The 17,500-nt window shown below is 37.1% G+C and overlaps 1 protein-coding gene across 8 annotated transcripts in view; it reads left to right on the top strand.

The window, feature by feature from the left end:
• The window catches only part of FOXP2 (forkhead box P2), a 442,435-nt gene that overhangs the window by 367,725 nt on the left and 57,210 nt on the right, over window positions 1–17,500 (top strand). For 6 of the 8 annotated variants that reach the window (XM_076330558.1, XM_076330568.1, XM_076330577.1 and 3 more), the window contains 5 exons: window positions 3,446–3,583; window positions 4,762–4,959; window positions 6,462–6,636; window positions 13,006–13,219; window positions 14,867–14,971. In XM_076330558.1, the coding sequence (XP_076186673.1) occupies window positions 3,446–3,583; window positions 4,762–4,959; window positions 6,462–6,636; window positions 13,006–13,219; window positions 14,867–14,971 (830 nt within the window). The remainder of the gene's footprint in view (window positions 1–3,445; window positions 3,584–4,761; window positions 4,960–6,461; window positions 6,637–13,005; window positions 13,220–14,866; window positions 14,972–17,500) is intronic. The other 2 variants (XM_076330603.1, XM_076330594.1) reach the window with 2 other exon arrangements.

Here is a 17,500-nt window from a genome sequence, read left to right as displayed (position 1 = left end):
TTAGCAGGACTTGTAAGCTAATCCAAAGAAATGGGGGACAGCCTGCATCAGAAACATGAGAAACTCTTCAAAACACGAAGCCTCCACCAGGGTCCATCATGGAGTCGACAAATTTACGTGTTCTTCAGAGGCTGTCTGACCCATCGAGTTTTGTAGGGTTGCTGTACCCGGTCATCTTCATGACAGAGCTGGGAGTTCAATTTCTTTGAGGGCATCTTGTAACAAATGGGTTGCAGACGTGTTTCACTTTGTCTCTTCAGTTTTTCATGAGAGGTCTGTCTGAGAATTTGTTGGGAGTTTGTGGCCCACTCAAACGAACCGCATCGTTCACTTGATCATATCTTTTCACTGGGTCCCTCTACTGTCCTCTACCTGAACTGACTTCAGATACCTTGAGAGATTTCTATGAAAAAGAGTCAAGAGTTTGCCTCTTTGCTACATTTTTGTAAATTCAGATCGGAAATCTTGAAAAACACAGACACTAAACCGAAGAAATACACCTAATGCACATAACTGGCTATAAAATAGCAGGTTTCTGATAGTCTTCCAACACAGATAGCACAGTAACACTATGCCAGTAAGAAATAAAGTGCAGTGTGGTGTATCACTGAAGGCTGTGAAATGTACCAATTTATATTACCTAATTACAATCAGAGAAATCTCTTTGCTTAATATGTTTTGCTAATTTAAAATTCAAGCAGTTTTCAAAATGCCTTGTCCTTTATCTATGGGAAAGAAGGTATGTATCAAGTATGATACACATATATGGATCCTCACATAAAATTCTGTTAAAGGCAATAATATCTACATAAATATGTGTTTTTACTAATGATCTTGACTGCTGGGTTTTTTCATGCTTTTGTCCATCATCCTGAAAAAACAGGTGAATTAGGTTCCCTACTTCAGCTTATACAGTTGAAAGTGACTGTTGAAAAATATGGGAAAAACAAATTTGAAGAGAAAAGCTCTTACAGTGTACTGCAAGGCAGGCGTGTCTCCAAATATAAGAGCAAGTACACAGCCAGGGAGATTCAGAGCAGACACTACAAAAGCTAGCAGAAATGTGCCTGCTGAAGGGGAATCTGTATTTCAGACCGAGGAAGAGAGGACTCTTGCAGCAGCACGAGTCTTACTGTACATCTTACTGGCTAGAGTCTTTAGCACGGAGCATGAATAAATCAGTGCCACTTACAAACTTAAGTTGATTTTCACTCTGTTTAGGTCAGAATTTTCACTTGTGTGTTTGAAAATACACAAGCCAGGGAAGATAGAAGGGATGTAAAGGTAAGAGGAGAAGTGGAGTAGCAAGTGTGCAACACCTTCACCATTTGCTATATATTATAGTAGTAAGCATATAAGTGTTAGGAAAATTCTTGCAGGCTTTAAAGGTTAAAGGTAATGGTTTCATTGGGAAGGTGTCCATCTTCCTCTCCGCCTTCTCACTTCTGTGTGACATACGGAAGTCGAATAGCATCACCGAGGTGAAATTGTTACAAGAAGGCAAGTTCAGATCTCACGTAAACAGAGGAAATTCTTGTTGACTTCAGAGGGAATTGAACACTGACTCCAGTCAGTGAATTTTCTTCTTTGCTCATGGATCCCAAAGTTGTAAAAACTTGTTTGTCCTGCCCGTAGGACCAGGTAGGCTTAGAATAAAACATTATTGCGTAGAGATGTGGTGTTTCCAATACTACAAAACTTCTTGGTGTGACAAAGTGTAACAACCAACATTGACATCTGAAAGTTAGGTGTCTACTCAAAGTGAGTCTACACTCAAAGGGGAGAGACAGGCACATTCAGAGAGGGATTAATCGCATGCTAAAATAGATGCCTAAATTAGATCAGATAAACTTTCCTTGGGATTTCCTTATTCTGTTGACTATAGGAGTCCAGTCATAGCTGAGATTAAATTCCCCCTTACAAGTGTCTGATTCTGAGTGGGAGTCTGGTTTGTCCTTCCACTTGTATTTTAGAGTAAGACCTTCGGAATTTTTAGTCTTAAAATTAATTTGTTGTTTGCAAAAGACTATCAGACTTTTCAGTAAGTACTTTTACTTTCAGACTCTTAATTAGTCAGTGTTTTAAGACCTAAATTTATGCTGTGATGAATTGTGTGAGAAGTGGTATTCTGTGTAATATTAGATGAAGTAATTTCTTCTAAAAGTAAACTTCAGCAGACTTGTATTTCTCTTTTCCTCTAAGTGTTACATTTATACAAAGTCTTTCGGGATAGATTGAAGTAATAGAAATATTAGAAAAGTTTTTCCTCTTACGATTTGTTCGTGATTTATTTTATTAATAATAATATTATTTTTGCTGATTTACAGAAGACTGGAATGTCCTACAAACATCTCACAAAGCAGTATTTATATGCCAGCTTGCTATTATATACAGAAAAAACATTTGAATTTCGCTAGACAAGCGAGTGGCTGCTTTTTCATGGGTGGAAAACTTGGCCTGCTGACAGCTGTCTGACTGTGTCCTGGTTAGCTCGAGCAGGGGTTTCACACAGTGTGTCTGCTGCAGCGGCTCGGCACATACCTCAGGCTCTTCCACAGGACTTTTCTCTCTTACGTACACAACCACACATCCTTGCTGCGTCTTTCCCACTCACACATATATTCCTGAGAGCATGTGTGTAGGTCAGTGTTTACACATATGTACACACTTCGTCGCAGGGTATAATGAACGGGCAATAAAGCTGTGCCCAAAAGAGCACCTACACAAACATGCATTCTTAAATTTTAGTGGACAAACTAATAATCTTATGACAAGGTTTCCCAACTTTCAGTTTTCAGTTAGGAGTGACTGAGAACACGTTTCTCTCTGCAGAGACCGGGTGACTGAGGTGGCGGCCCTTGCTCTGTACTCCGATATTTCTGTAGCTTTTTTTTTTCCTGTATAAATCAGACTTCCTTAAAAGACTAGCCGAGCAAGAAAGGTTTTCTTATACTGAAGTGATGTATTATGCAAATATTTTTCTAGGCTAAGTGTCTTTATTGTGTAAAACATTTACTGCTTTAAGATACTTATTTTGCTGTCTGTTTTAATCATATCTTTTGAAACAGTCTCAATAGATTTTTCCATTCGTAACATTATGACACTTGATAAGATGATTGATTATGAAGTGTTGAGAGCCCTGCCATGTGATCATTTATTTTTAAATACACATTTGTACTAGCCAACGCTTAAATTTCTTGCAGGAATACATAAGAGATGCAAAACATAAAGCTTGAGTCTGATCAAATCTGATGCCTCTGGAAATAGAGTGCCACAGTACTGTAGTCTTAAAATAACAGATTCCGACTGAAACTGGAACTTTGCAGTGATAAATATTATGTAAAAAATTATGGTCCATCTTTGGTACAAAATAAAAAAGACGTACCGCTGTGGTGCAGGCAAACTAAAATGTGTTTGACGATGATATCTTTCTTTCCCTGTGCAGGTGCCTGTGTCAGTGGCCATGATGACTCCCCAGGTGATCACCCCTCAGCAAATGCAGCAGATTCTCCAGCAGCAAGTGTTGTCTCCGCAGCAGCTTCAAGCACTTCTCCAGCAGCAGCAAGCAGTTATGTTGCAGCAGGTAATGTGGGTTACCTGCTTTGGACTGTTAGCACAGGGCATTCGCACAAGTGTCAGCCAGATTTTATGGGTCTTACTTTGTAATATTTCATCGCTCATTACACCAAAAAGAATGGAAATAAATATGAAACTTCTCAGTCTTTAAATTTCTTGTTTTAATTGCAGAAGTGTGAAATTGCGATTTTGAAACATTAAATATTATATTAAAAACAGCAGCAGCGGCAGTGGCAGATGCATTACAAATGCCGAACAAATTGATATTTAAATTTTCAAGTGCTTAGGCACATTTTAATTGTAGACTTGCCAAAGGAAGTGCAAATAGAGTTGTAGATAATTGTTGCTTTAAAATTCATAACACTGTGGTGCTCCCTTTAGTCACATAAATGGTATGCGGTTATGAAATTTGAACTCAACAGCTTGTTTCATCATGGGAAAAAGTTTTTTTATTTTGTTTGTTTTTACATCCAAAAAATTTGTCCCAGATAAGGCTAAAAAGAAGAAGGAGGTTGCTGTTTCCTTAGCACAAAATCTGGCAGCTAAGTGAAGAATCCATTAACTTGTTACTCATACAGCAAAGATAGCGTCAGTGATCAGTACCTCAGTGTAATGCAGAGCGGATTTTTGGTTGGGCGCTTAACTGTCATACAGAAAATGATGTGTCTGTTTGTCATAGTCATAGCTCAATCACTGTATGTTTAAACACTTTAATATCCAGTACCATGATCATTACAGGCAATTCGCCTTCAGTTGTGAATCCAGCATCCCGCTAAACAGATTGACAGATTAATTACTTTTTTCCCCTAAGAAAAAGACAGTTTAGTTTGGCCTTAGTGACTTGTAGGTTTCTTGCAAGTAGATGAGTACAGCTTCTGATTTGTTATATAGGACATGTGAGGAACTTAGGTATAGTTATTTGAGGAGTTAATTTGGCTCTTGCATTCCCTTTAGAATACAGATTTTCTATACCCTTCTGTTTAGGATATTTTGGAATCTGCATTGGAAAATTTCAGAACCGCCTTGGAAAAAAATGTATGTAGATCTGCCTCTTCAAATCACATTTTTTGTTATGAGGTGATTCTTAATGGCTACGCTACCATATGCCAATCTAGAAGAGTTTAGGAGATTTATAATACTTGAAACTTTTGCCTTTATTTATTAAAGTCAAAATGGTTTATTCAGCAACAACTACAAGAGTTTTACAAGAAACAGCAAGAGCAGTTACATCTTCAGCTTTTGCAGCAGCAGCAACAGCAGCAGCAACAGCAACAACAACAGCAGCAGCAACAGCAGCAACAGCAGCAGCAGCAACAGCAACAACAGCAGCAGCAGCAACAGCAACAGCAACAGCAACAGCATCCAGGAAAGCAAGCAAAAGAGGTAGGAGCTAAGACCCTTGTGATGCATACTAGTCTGAGCTGTCAGAAGCTTGGAAAAGACAAGACTAGTTTAGATTTTTTCCTGTAGCAAGGATGCAGCTATCAAAGATTTGTTCTTATGTTTTTACCGGGCTTAAATAGCAGTGCCGGTATAATTCTCCTGCACCCCTTTCTGAGACATAGGATCTGAGCAGTCTAGTACTGCTGTCGTCTAATGTTCGCTAATGAATCCGAGTGTGCAAGGAACAAGCTGTGTAGTGGACACCGTACTGATTATCTCGTATTCACAGGCAATCTGTGTTGGGGAAGGAGCCTTCCTTTTCTCAGTGGCACAGCTCAGAGAGCATGCAAATTTAGTTTGTGGCTGAAAAAGAGCGATTGAGCACAGATTTCAAAGTCACAGGCCCCTGATTAATGAACTGCTACTGTAGGTTTGGAGTGGCGAGTAGAAAGTTGCAGTTTGATGTGCTCATAAATCAACCTGACAAGCGGGTTTCTCAGGCCTAACTTGCACTTGTCAGCAAACTGCATCAAATATAAACATAATACAAACAAAACATGTTGAAGTAGTTAAATTGATCAGCAGGTATCCTAGACGTTGTCTTCAAGCTGCCCATTATGCAAACGTCGAGGAAGCAGTTGTGACCTCCTAAGGCTTTGTTTCTGTTTGGATTTGTGAACAGAATTTCAGACAGCCATCAACTACGAATAGAAATTGCTCCTGTATTTCTCTGGAGGCTCTGGGCAATCCACATGACTTGCTCCATTATGCAGTCTGTTTTCCAGTGAGCGCATCAGAAGTTTCTCTTTTCCCCAAACTAGAAAGGAAAGGTCTTCCATAGCAGCTTGTCTTTCTCTGAAGTGTGACTGCCTTCTCATACCCTCCTGAGCCTTTGCAGACTTCAGTTTGTCTTGAAATGCCTCACAAAAATTGGAACTTATACTTTTGCTCCATAATAGGGCACTTCGTTGCCTTGAATGCAGTGCTCCTTTTAATACATTCCAACAAGAAAAGAGAGAGAGCTAACAGGCCAGTGAAATGAAGGCTACATCCCAGTTTACTAATAGATCACTGGAGACCACGTTCATGGGCCACTGCAGACCAAACTCAGTCAACTGGAAAAACAAGAGTGCCTTCGAATCACAGGCTGCTGTAAAGAGTTACACTTTTAGCATAGATAAATTTGTTATCATCTGCCATGAGCTGGGCTTTTTTTTTTTTTTTTTTTTTTGAAACAGCTGTTACATACTTTCTCTTGACCCTTTTCTTTAGTGTGTTATTAAGTGTATCTTGCCATTTTCCCTAACACCTAATAGCTTGAATGAATATAATAGAAAATTTCAAACGCTTTCACTGCCTGAGTGTTCTACAAATAGCATTATTATTTAATAACTGAGATTAAAGGGAAAGAAGTTGATTTTACATTTTTGGCTTTCTAGCCTTCACTGCACACTTTACTCTCTGCTGCATTTGCCTTTTTTTCCCCCCCCTTTTCTTTGTAGCAGCAGCAGCAGCAGCAGCAGCAGCAGTTGGCAGCCCAGCAGCTTGTCTTCCAGCAGCAGCTCCTCCAGATGCAACAACTTCAGCAGCAGCAACATCTGCTGAACCTTCAGCGTCAGGGACTCATTTCCATCCCACCTGGCCAGTCTGCTCTTCCTGTCCAGTCTCTGCCACAAGGTATTTGAGTAATATATGAATGGAGTAATTTCTAATTCACAACTTTTTTAACTGTTCCATTTGCATCTGAATTTCAGCAGTTTCCCGTTATGACACTTAAACGTACTTTATTATTAGAACTTTATTACTCATATTACTAATTTTGTTGAGGCTGATAAATTTTACAGCATACATTTGTGGAAGAAAACAGCTCTTGAGTGTTTTTTCTTAGATATAAGGTGCATATTTATTAGCCTTACGTGCTGAAAACAATTTCTAATAGCAACACAATTCAAACACCATTGCTTTCCTCTGAGGAATTACTGAAATCTGATTTAGTGGAAATGTTATCATTTCATTTAATACAAGCGAACAGATATAAAATATATCAGACAGTGATATTAAAGCCATTCCAAAACTCACTTTTTTTTTTTTCTTCTAAGAAAAGAAGGTGTTTGGCATTTAAAAGCACTTTGAATCTTCAACTTATGACATATGAATTTAGCAACAAACCTTAAGATTCATTTTCTTCGCTTTTCCTTTGTATTAAATATGTTATAACAACAAGTTTTGAAGGTGGTGATTCCAATAGTAATGAATTATCACTGACAAATAACAGTAAAGACTTTTTTTGGGGAAAAAAATCACTTTGTCACTTTGATCAAGATTTCTCAATGCTGAAAATGAGCTCAAACTCTACTACTTGACACAAATACATTCATGGTTGAAAGAAAATAGGGCACGCACTTTTAAAAGTAAATTAACTTGGAGATAAATGCTGTTTACATTTTAAGATAAGACCAAGGACTTCCCATCTTAAGGACTCTGTCTATAACCTGTGAGATGTGTGTTTCTGTTTGTGTTACCATAAAGAGGTGAGCTAAATGTCTGTCATAAAAATTACACGATACTCTGATCTCTGACACTCCAGTCCCTGCAATGAGCATTGTTTAGACTGTGTTCATAACAGGTAACATTACTTTTAGTTGGTCTTTATGCATGTATCTGGTTCCTCCACCAGGTAACTATTATGAAATCAAAGCTTCAGAAATTAGATGAGCAAAAGCAGAGACAGAAAAAAGGCATGAGAAAGACTTACTTACTAAAAACCTCAGTCCCTGGAAAACAGAGATTACAAATAAATGTGTAAATTGCATACGTTGTGTTGTGTGGAAAAGCTATGACACAAGCATATCTAAAGTTATAAAAATTACAACAACCAAAAAGAGTACTAAATAAGCTATCACACTTAATATTATTATTTGAGAATAGCAGTGGGGAGGCAAGCTGATTCATGATGTTGGGCACGTGAGACTGGTAATGCTGGTTTCCTTTTGTACAAAGTCACATTGGACCAGAGGAAAAAAGCAATTGAAACACAACCTCCCTCCGAACAGCTTTACCTTCTGCAGCCTCCTCTTGTGCCATCTGTTGCAAGAGGAATTCCTCAGGTTTTCTCTCACATTAAGCAATCCCCACAGATTTCCCTCAGCACTCCTACCCAATTGCATTGATATTCATTAGTTTAATGCAATACTCATTCATCCACTTCTAGTAGAAAAACATAGAAAAAATAATACCTTTTTTAATACATTTTTAGGAGAACTAGTAAACAGTTCTTTTTAAGAACTTTCTTTTACTCACAGAATTAAGCATAACTGAAGTCATGACAAAAGAGATTGATACTAAAGAAATAAAAAAATACAACATTTTACAGTTAAAATGTATCCAGATTGTTCTTTTTAAAGTAAATTATCTCTTGTTTGCTTCTGCCTTGGTATTTTTAAATTATAATGAATTCCAGTCAAGTATTTAATTCTTCCGTTTTTCTCTCCTAGTTCTAGTATCTACTGTGTTTGTAGGGTTCCTTTAAATACACAAGTTAGTTAATTTATAGGACCTCGATTTTTCATAGCCCTGATGTGGATGTGCAAACTTAAAAAACATAAGACAGCTTCCCCTGGAAAACCTCTCTGCATCTCCAGAAAGGCCACTCACTGTGGCAGGCGAGGTGAAGTTAGAGTGATGAGGGTAAGAAGGAAAGTCTTTCTAGCAAGATGCTGAAACAAAGAGAGAACCAAATGCAGAGTTGTGACCAGCTCGGAGTTCTTTCTGTGGGCTTCTCTTACAGCACATTGTGTCTTTCATAGGAAGGTACAGCACCCGGTCCAGTTCATAACAATGTAATGAAGATTAATAATAGGCTTCAGATCTGTTGAGTCTGTCTCGTAAATCTTAAATTTACACATCCAAATACATCCAAATATATTCAATATTTACAAATCCAAGTAGTACTTACTGGATTTAACATAGATGTCCCTGCATTGGGGTTTGCATAAAAGTAAGAGGATCAAACTTCCTTTGTTTTTCTCATAAAATTTAGCAAATTTTATGACAGACATTTTCTGTGACAGTATTAAATTAAACCTTCAGAATTTATTTAAGGTAATACACTCTGGATGTGGTAAAAAGATGTTTTTCTCCTTCCACTGTGCTGCAAGGTGTATAATATGGTTATACAGAAGAATTTACGTATGTGTAACATATTTTTATATGCATCTGTTTAGATTGCCGAGTTACATGGATGGCTAGAACAATGAGAGAAACACAGGGGGATTCATGTTTATAAGTTACTGGTCATAAAGAGTCCTGTAAACCACAAATTATTAGTGATGAAGAGAGCACGGGTTTTGCATTTGTTAGCATGAAAAGACGTAACTTCCAAGTACAGCTGTGAGGTTTGTGTATATAAACAGTATTTGCTCCAAGTATAGTTTCTGCCTTTAAAGGATGGGAGTGTTTACCATGTTTTCTTGATGGTCAGGTATAGCAAATAAGATACAAGAGGTGTTTTAGCATTTATTTTGTGACAAGATCTTCACTATGCCATATCCAAAGCCAGTGACTTGCTGTGAGTTACTTCCATGTAATGCTGCATTGATTCTAGCTAAATGCAAAGGACTGTAAATGACAACAATAAAAAAACCCCCAAACCTCCAAACCCAAAAGCCTAAGTTTTGATGAGGCCATGTAGGAAAATGAAAAACAGATGCATGGATGGGTTTTATAAGTGGTAGTTTTATTAAGTATTTATTCAAACATAAAAATAGAGTAGATAGTTGTGAAAAGAGTTCTAAAACTAACCTCAGAATCCCAAAATTCTTGGTGTTAGTAAACTGCATAGCAAATCAGTATTTGCTCTTTTCATTATAGTCCCTAATTTTTATCCCACTCCGGATCCTCTTCCCGATCCTTTCTCCTTTAACGTAGTGTGGAGAGGGTCTTTCAAGGGTTATCACAACCTATGAAACTTTAAAACTTACCCTACTTTTACATCCAGACTAAAATATCTGTCAGCCATTTTACAGGTCTCTTGTAAAATGGGAGTTGGACTTTTTCAGACACAGAAACTACAAAATTGCCATAATTTACAATTAATTACAAATCCACTTATTAACTTTATACTTTTTAAGTGCCTGCCCTTAATCCTTTTATCCTAAAAGGCAGCCTTTCAGAGTGCTCTGAAGAAGTGATAAAATTAACCAGCCGGAGCCCAGAGAGAAATTTCTTTCTGATTTTAAAAAAGTCTAGGTGAGCTAGGCAGCCTGGAGACACAGCTCCATCCGTAGCTTCATGCAGAGGAAGGGGCTGCCCAGCAGTTGCCCAGAGGGGCAGGAGAGCCCTGCCCGCGGGAAGGGCCATTGCTCCAGCCGCTCCCAGCCCTCATCCATTCACCCAGCTTCTGGGGCGGCTCTTGCTCAGCTCCCCCAGGGCCCGAAGTTTGATAATCTCTGATGAAAATTTTCTTGCTGCAAGACACAACGATATGTTTGCCCTCTGATTATTCAAACAGGTGGGTTTGTTCTTGGTTTTTATTTTTTTCAATACAAAATTAGTTTATTTTGTTCAACAGCAGGAGGAAGGGAAGACTTTGAAGTAAATAATGTACTGTTTATATTATGCCACCTAAATGAATACATGACTTTTCTTTTTGATTTGTGATTACATATGCAGGTAACTATTATTTACCACACTAAAATAGGTTATTTGCAGTGTTGCTGGAACATACCTCATGAACACGGCAGTAATTACTTACCTTCATAGAACAATTACAACTAGTATTACCATCACTCCCATTACCCATCTCTCTAATGCAGTAAATTAGAGCCTGGCTTCTTTGCATGCTTCCTTAAAACCTAGCTCTTTGCTGTACAAATATGATATAAACTCCAGTTTTAAGACTTACAATCCAATCAACTCTTTTTCACTTTGTCATTAACTGAGTTTGCCAATGGGTGTTGGTATCAAAGGTAGAGAAGCAGGACACAAAATAGTAGTCTAAAAATGAGCTCCTTTCATAATTTAAAAAAAATTGAATACCTTCCAACCAATTTGTTTCCACACTACCTCCAGAAATTATTATTTCTGTAAATCACTACTAGTCTATTTTTAAATAGCTTTGTATACTCCATGGTGAGACAGCTATTGAGAAGTATTAAGGAACTTACTGTGCTTTTTCGTAATTTTTTGTTGAATCCGTTTTAGTAGTTGCAGTTCCTATGTCTTCAAAGTAAAACATTATCCAATAAACAGATTTGCCAATCAGTGAAAAACAATCTTTACATCTTTATAATATATCTTGTTTACCAAACGAAACTATCCTCAAAGAAAAGTGTGAATGAATAGATAGATTTTAATCCTTTTCTGAAGGACAATAAATTTAAGCTCTTTCATAAAAGAGAGAGAGTAACGTTTTAATTCAGACAACATCAGCGTTTTGAATGTTTTGCATTCCAGCAGATCTAGATACCATGAGCATGTCTTACCTAATTTCACTTGTTGAGATGAGATACAGAAGACAGAATTGGATTATAAGATACTTCTGGCCCAAACCACATCAGGCTGAAAAACCTGGCATCTTTCACAAGAAGCTCTCTGCGCTTCTCATTCTTTCCTACATTTAATTTAGTGTTCTTCAAAAGAGAGATGTCAAACTTCTAGAGACTGGCAGTGACAGAAGGTGTATATATTTCTGATGAATTCATCATCTTTCAAAATCTAAATTTCCTACCTTAGCTGCATGTTCGGTGGCAAGGTAAGAGAATGCTCACAGCTCTTCTCTTGCCTGTGTTTTGGGAGTCTTTACTTCAGGCAGAAGCATATTGTAGTAGAAGTTTCCATGATTTCATGCAAAGTGCTCAACTTGAGCCAGACAACCCTAACACAGATGTATGAATACATTCTATGAGACATCGCTATTTGTGGCCAAGGATGAATCCTGGAAACTACAAGTTTCCAGGCTACAAGTGGAGTAGAGAGCAAATTTAAGCTCTATCTGCAAAGAGCTGGTGGCTAGACTCCAGAATAGTGCTGTGCATATGGCAGAGAAGTTTGAGAAGCTCTTCAAATTTTGTATGGCTGCCCATCACCCCAGGAAACTGGTGAGACAGTCTCCTTTCTCCTAGCCAAACCCGCCAATTTGTTTTCCACCGTAGGGCTGGACAACAAAAACAGTGGAGGAATTTGATGGTCTACGCTACATGTAATTTCATCTATGTAGAGAGAGTTGTAAACAGGCCAGTTTTTTTGGCTTTCTAGTTGTCTGGTGCCACTGAATGGTACCGAAGAGCATAAGCGGTCACCAGTATCTAGCTCTATGCTGTAGTGGTTTTGTTCTTCCAAATAGTCACTTTGGTTTTGCCTCTTAAGACACATTTTTAAATGGAACAATTTTTGTAAATATTAAACAGGACTAATGAATATGTGGGTGTCATTAATTAAAGTCAGATGCATTCTGCTCCAATGTTAAACCTGTTATGATCTCATTGATTTCATTTTTGTCTTCTGATTTTTCTCCCTCCAGTCTTCTTCCCCCACTCCCTGCTCTTGTTAAGTGTTTAAAGAGAATATCAATGTTTGTATCCTTAGTGTAATACGTTTTTCTGTTTTCCGTTACATGTTTGATTAAGAGGAATTATAAAACTTGAGTTAACTGTGGGTGCACTGAGTTATGTTTCCATGTCAAGAAATTGATTAAGCAGACAACAAGAATCTTGTCCAGAAGTATATTTAGGGTTGTTTTTTGTTTTCTTTTCAAGAAGTAGTTGCAAGTTTTTTGTGGCTTTCACTCTTTGATCCTTGAGCAATGTTTTCAGAAGGAGTGTAATGTTATTAAAGTTGGTCATTTCTAATTGTTGATAACATAAGAGAAGACAGTTAGATTACCTGGATTCTGACAGAAGAAAAATGAATTTATGTTTTACTACACGTTGATTGTGCTGGAAACACAGCATCAGCTTTATTGTTGGCATTAATCCATTAATAACACTGAGCTCATTATATGAAACGCTTTATTTTGTTATATTAGTGGGGCTCTCTTTCATTTTATAGCTGGCTTAAGTCCTGCTGAGATTCAGCAGTTATGGAAAGAAGTGACTGGAGTTCACAGTATGGAAGACAATGGCATTAAACATGGAGGGCTAGACCTCACTACTAACAATTCCTCCTCTACTACCTCCTCCACCACTTCCAAAGCATCACCACCAATAACTCATCATTCCATAGTGAATGGACAGTCTTCAGTTCTAAATGCAAGGCGAGACAGGTAATTCTGACAAGATTTCAACTGTGCTTATCATTTGACGTAAAGGTGTTGTTTAACATCATAATTCACATTATTTCCAATCACAAAATAACACTTGATACAGGTTACGTAAGAGATCGTGAAGACCTGATTTTTCAGAGTCGTTTGTCAATAGGGCATCATTTTCAATAACGATGTCTAATTTTGCAGACGCAACGACAATTGCCTGCCTGTGGTTTTATAACACATGAACTTACGGTAGTTTTGGTAAAAATTAGAAATCCCAGAATAGAGTGTGCTGGTTAAGAGGTGTAAATGCGGAATTGTGGGCACTTTTGTAGGCGCATAGTTTCATTCATATTTGAGTTAACACATCTGGCAGTTAGGCCCTTACTGTTGAATCACACTGCTGGTTTCATAGAAAATGTACACATATCTTAGTTGTCAAGGTTGTAATTCAGTGCAAAGATTCCATGTAAAAAGTGCTTTAAAAATTAGTACGTTAAAGCAGTTCTCATATTGTTTGTCTCTTGTGAAGATAAGCACTGCATTTTCCTTCTTACATGCATGACAGTAACGCAGCTGACACATTTCATACAAATTTTCAGTGGCGTTAGTGTAATACAGTGGAATTCAACCATATGGATAAAGTTAAAATCATTTTTCAAACACATTGGCAGATACTCTTCACTGTTCCTTATTTTCAAGTAATGGCTTAAATGCATACAAGAGTACATAGTGTCTGTAGCACTTTTTAGTAAATATATTAGTATAGTCAGATGTAGGTGATCTCAATATACGATGAAATTTAATTTGTATCTACGTAACCTGAATTGTAAATAGTTGTATTTTCAAATAAATAGTCTGTTTAATTATTTTAATATTTATAGTAGGAGACTATAATTTAAGTGTCTCTGGTCCTCATGTGACTGTGAGAACATTTTTCTGTCGTTATTTTGTATTATTTAAAAAACAGTACTTCTCTGAATACCTTTACAGTAGTACTTTTAGTTAGTATTACTTTGTGATTATATCTCGGGGAATGTTTCTTTGCTTTGAGACATGTAGCTGACGCCCACCTCCATGGGGCAATCCCCTGAATTTCTTTGATAACTGTGCATGGATGAAACTGTTGTGGAGGTTCCAAAAAAAGACACAGAACAGAGCTGGGGTTTTTTATGAAGCCAAGTAGCTAACGGAAGCAACACTTGCAAACAAAAATATTTATTCATGGAAGCAACTTTATTTTTATACACATTTAAGCAGAAAATCCAAATAATTTGTAGCGACATTCACAAAATTCATAAATTCTGACTGTCCGTCTTCAACATTTCTTCTCAGAATTGATCACTTCTGAGTATATTTTTTATTTATAGGTAAATGTTACACCAAGGTCATATGGCAGAATTAGCATATGGTATCATACAGTCATCTTATTTTTTCATCCTTTATTAACAGTCATCTTTGGCTCTATTTCTTCTCTAATTGGAACATCATCTAGCCTTGGCAGTTGAACTATTCAATAGAACGATTAAATTTTTCTGACTGCTCTGAGCTAAATTGACCTGTTTTGACCTGTTTGTCACTGATCGTAACCTGACAGGCGCTAGCAGCCTCCAACGATTACGGCTTTTGAGATGAATCTGATGCCTTATTCTTTTGCTACAGCTCGTCACATGAGGAGACTGGGGCCTCCCATACTCTCTATGGTCATGGAGTTTGCAAATGGCCTGGCTGTGAAAGCGTTTGTGAAGATTTTGGACAATTTTTAAAGTAGGTGGATTTTTATTCATTGGTACAGGGTTGTTTAAGGTGAGGGAAAGAGAAGGATGGCAAACAAAGTTTTCCTGTAAATCATGTCAGAGATTTTTTTGTGTATTCCAAGCAACTGGATAATCGAGGCTATCTGCAGAGGGTCAAATTGTTATCCTTTCTTTCATGTTGAACACTTTTGCAGGCCTTTCAATAGCACAGTGTTTAATCCTCTTATTATCCTTTACTGAAATGGAGCCTCAGAAAATTTGAAGAGATGTTTTAGATTGTATATTGGATAGTAGGGGTATGAAAAAGCACGTTTTAAATTCTGACAGTTTGTGTATAGTGGGAATTAATGTGCGTAGTATAAATAGAAAAGCACAAAGGACTAAGCGTGACCATTTAACTCTCACTTGCTAATTTGTTTTTGCTTTTACTCTTGTATGTGCACAAGATAAACAGAAAAAAAGCACTGTGAACAGGTGGGTTTGCACCTTTCAGGACTGAACAGTGATGTCAAAAGTTTTCACTTTTAGTATTTGGTTTTGCCAGCTATTGTCTAAATCAGAGCATTTAGAAAATAAGTGACACAGCTTTGCTTTTCATCCGCAGCTTCAAACTACAATGGGTTTCTGCATATTTTTCCCCCTTTTTCTTTTTTTTAAGTAGTTACTAGTATTTCTGTGTTCATTTGAATTTTCAACAAAAGCACTGATTTTCTACCTATGTACATTATGGACTGGTCTTTGTCAGAAGAGCCGTACTCATTTTGGCATGCAATAGATCTTAATGGAAAGCTACAGATAGGCTTATATAGATGAGTAACTTCAGGGGCTGAGACTCTTATGTTGTCATGGTGCAGCTAACAGGGTGAATGAACTGTTTCATGCTTCATCAACAATTAAGTTAATTAGCTCATTTGAAATTGCACTGCTTTGTTGCCAGGATGTTGGCAGAAGCATCAAAAAGATGTGTTTACAAATGGTAGACTACAGGGTATATAACAGAAGCACCTTAACAGCAGACCATAAGGACTCAGTATCGCAATAACTTTTATAACAGACTTACAGCAATACTTTTCGGAAAGTATTTGCAACGCTTTCTCCATCTTTCATGCTGTCTTTCAGTTTTAAATGAAGTAACTTACACTGACTTGCAAATCTTAGGTAGGTATCATTCGTGGTAAATTTTTGTTTATAAGCGCATTAAGTGGAATGTCAAAATAATGGCTTATTATTGGAGAAAACTGTATAGGATTTAGAAGAACCTGATTTACATAAGTTTGTATTTAAAGGAAAATGAAATCTCCCAAATTCAACGTAGTGTTCTAAGTATTATTAATACTAAGAATTTAAATTCATTTAACTCAAGCATCCACCTTTTCGAGAAAAACTACATTTTCTAAGTACATCCGTCCTTCTAGGCTATAGTGATGCTAATTCTGTGGGCAGACTTTGCACATCCATTATGTCAGGTCTCTTGTTATAATCCATGATCACTAAAACCATTTTGATTAAGGCGGTGTAGTGCTAGGTTTACAGATGCTCTTGCTTTCCTGAACCAAATAACCCTGGAAAATGTGAAAGCGACATACAACATCTTGATAATTCTGGTGCAGAGTCAATCAGGGTTTACAGCAGTGTCATGGCTTTTGTCCTATGCACCAACAAAAAATGTTTGAGAATATTTTATTATTTCTTCTTTTCGTTCAATTCTGTCTTCTGTGCCCTTAAATAAGAAGTCATGGTGCTGAATAGGCGAGGTTGTTTATGAAATAGAAATATTCCTTCCATTTTACACTAGTGTTAAGATGGAAATCAATACATAACCTTGCATTAGATTCTTTAGTACCTTTTCATGTTCACACTAATGCAAAATCCCCATTACAATTAAAAAACATTTTCTTTCAATTAAATATCAACTTTTAGTCCAAAGATTGACCATTTTTCCAACCCATTAACTTTATAGGGGATGACAGGACTAATGGCTGTAGTTTTGAAAGCGTTGCTCTTAGTCTGATCTTTGTTACGATGTTTTAGGTTCTCTGACTTGAAACAATATGATACCTGTGTTAAGAGAGTTAATGCAAGTATATTGTACCCAAATGAAATATTAATAAGGTACACTACCCTAGTCTAGTAGTGTGTATTTCTATAATATGCTTATTATGAAGTGAACTCCAACTTCTTGTGCTCAGAAAATGGTTTACCTAGCAGCTTGATTTAAAAAAAAAATACTGTGCAGAGCATCTGAGAAGGAGGATTAAGACAGAAAACACTGGCTTTGCTTCACTTTCCTAATAATGGAAAGGATTTAGGGTGAAGTGACGAATAACTTGGAATAAATGACTTAAAGCCACAAAAGCTATTTTCACCTTCGTTTTTGTTTATCCAGTGTGAATTGTTTTTATTTTTAAGATAATTTGAGGACACTCCGATTATCTGAATTCTTCTGAGATATTCTGAATAGCTAAAGAAGTTACACTTCGTGTGCTGTGGACTAGATTCGTATTTGGAAACATATGCATTGGTTTCAAGAAAGTATAGC

This window comes from Aptenodytes patagonicus, chromosome 1 (assembly GCF_965638725.1).
Source record: "Aptenodytes patagonicus chromosome 1, bAptPat1.pri.cur, whole genome shotgun sequence".
In the NCBI taxonomy this organism is placed as follows: domain Eukaryota; kingdom Metazoa; phylum Chordata; class Aves; order Sphenisciformes; family Spheniscidae; genus Aptenodytes; species Aptenodytes patagonicus.
Note: the sequence above shows the minus strand (reverse complement) of the source record. Positions and strands in the feature narration are given on the sequence as shown.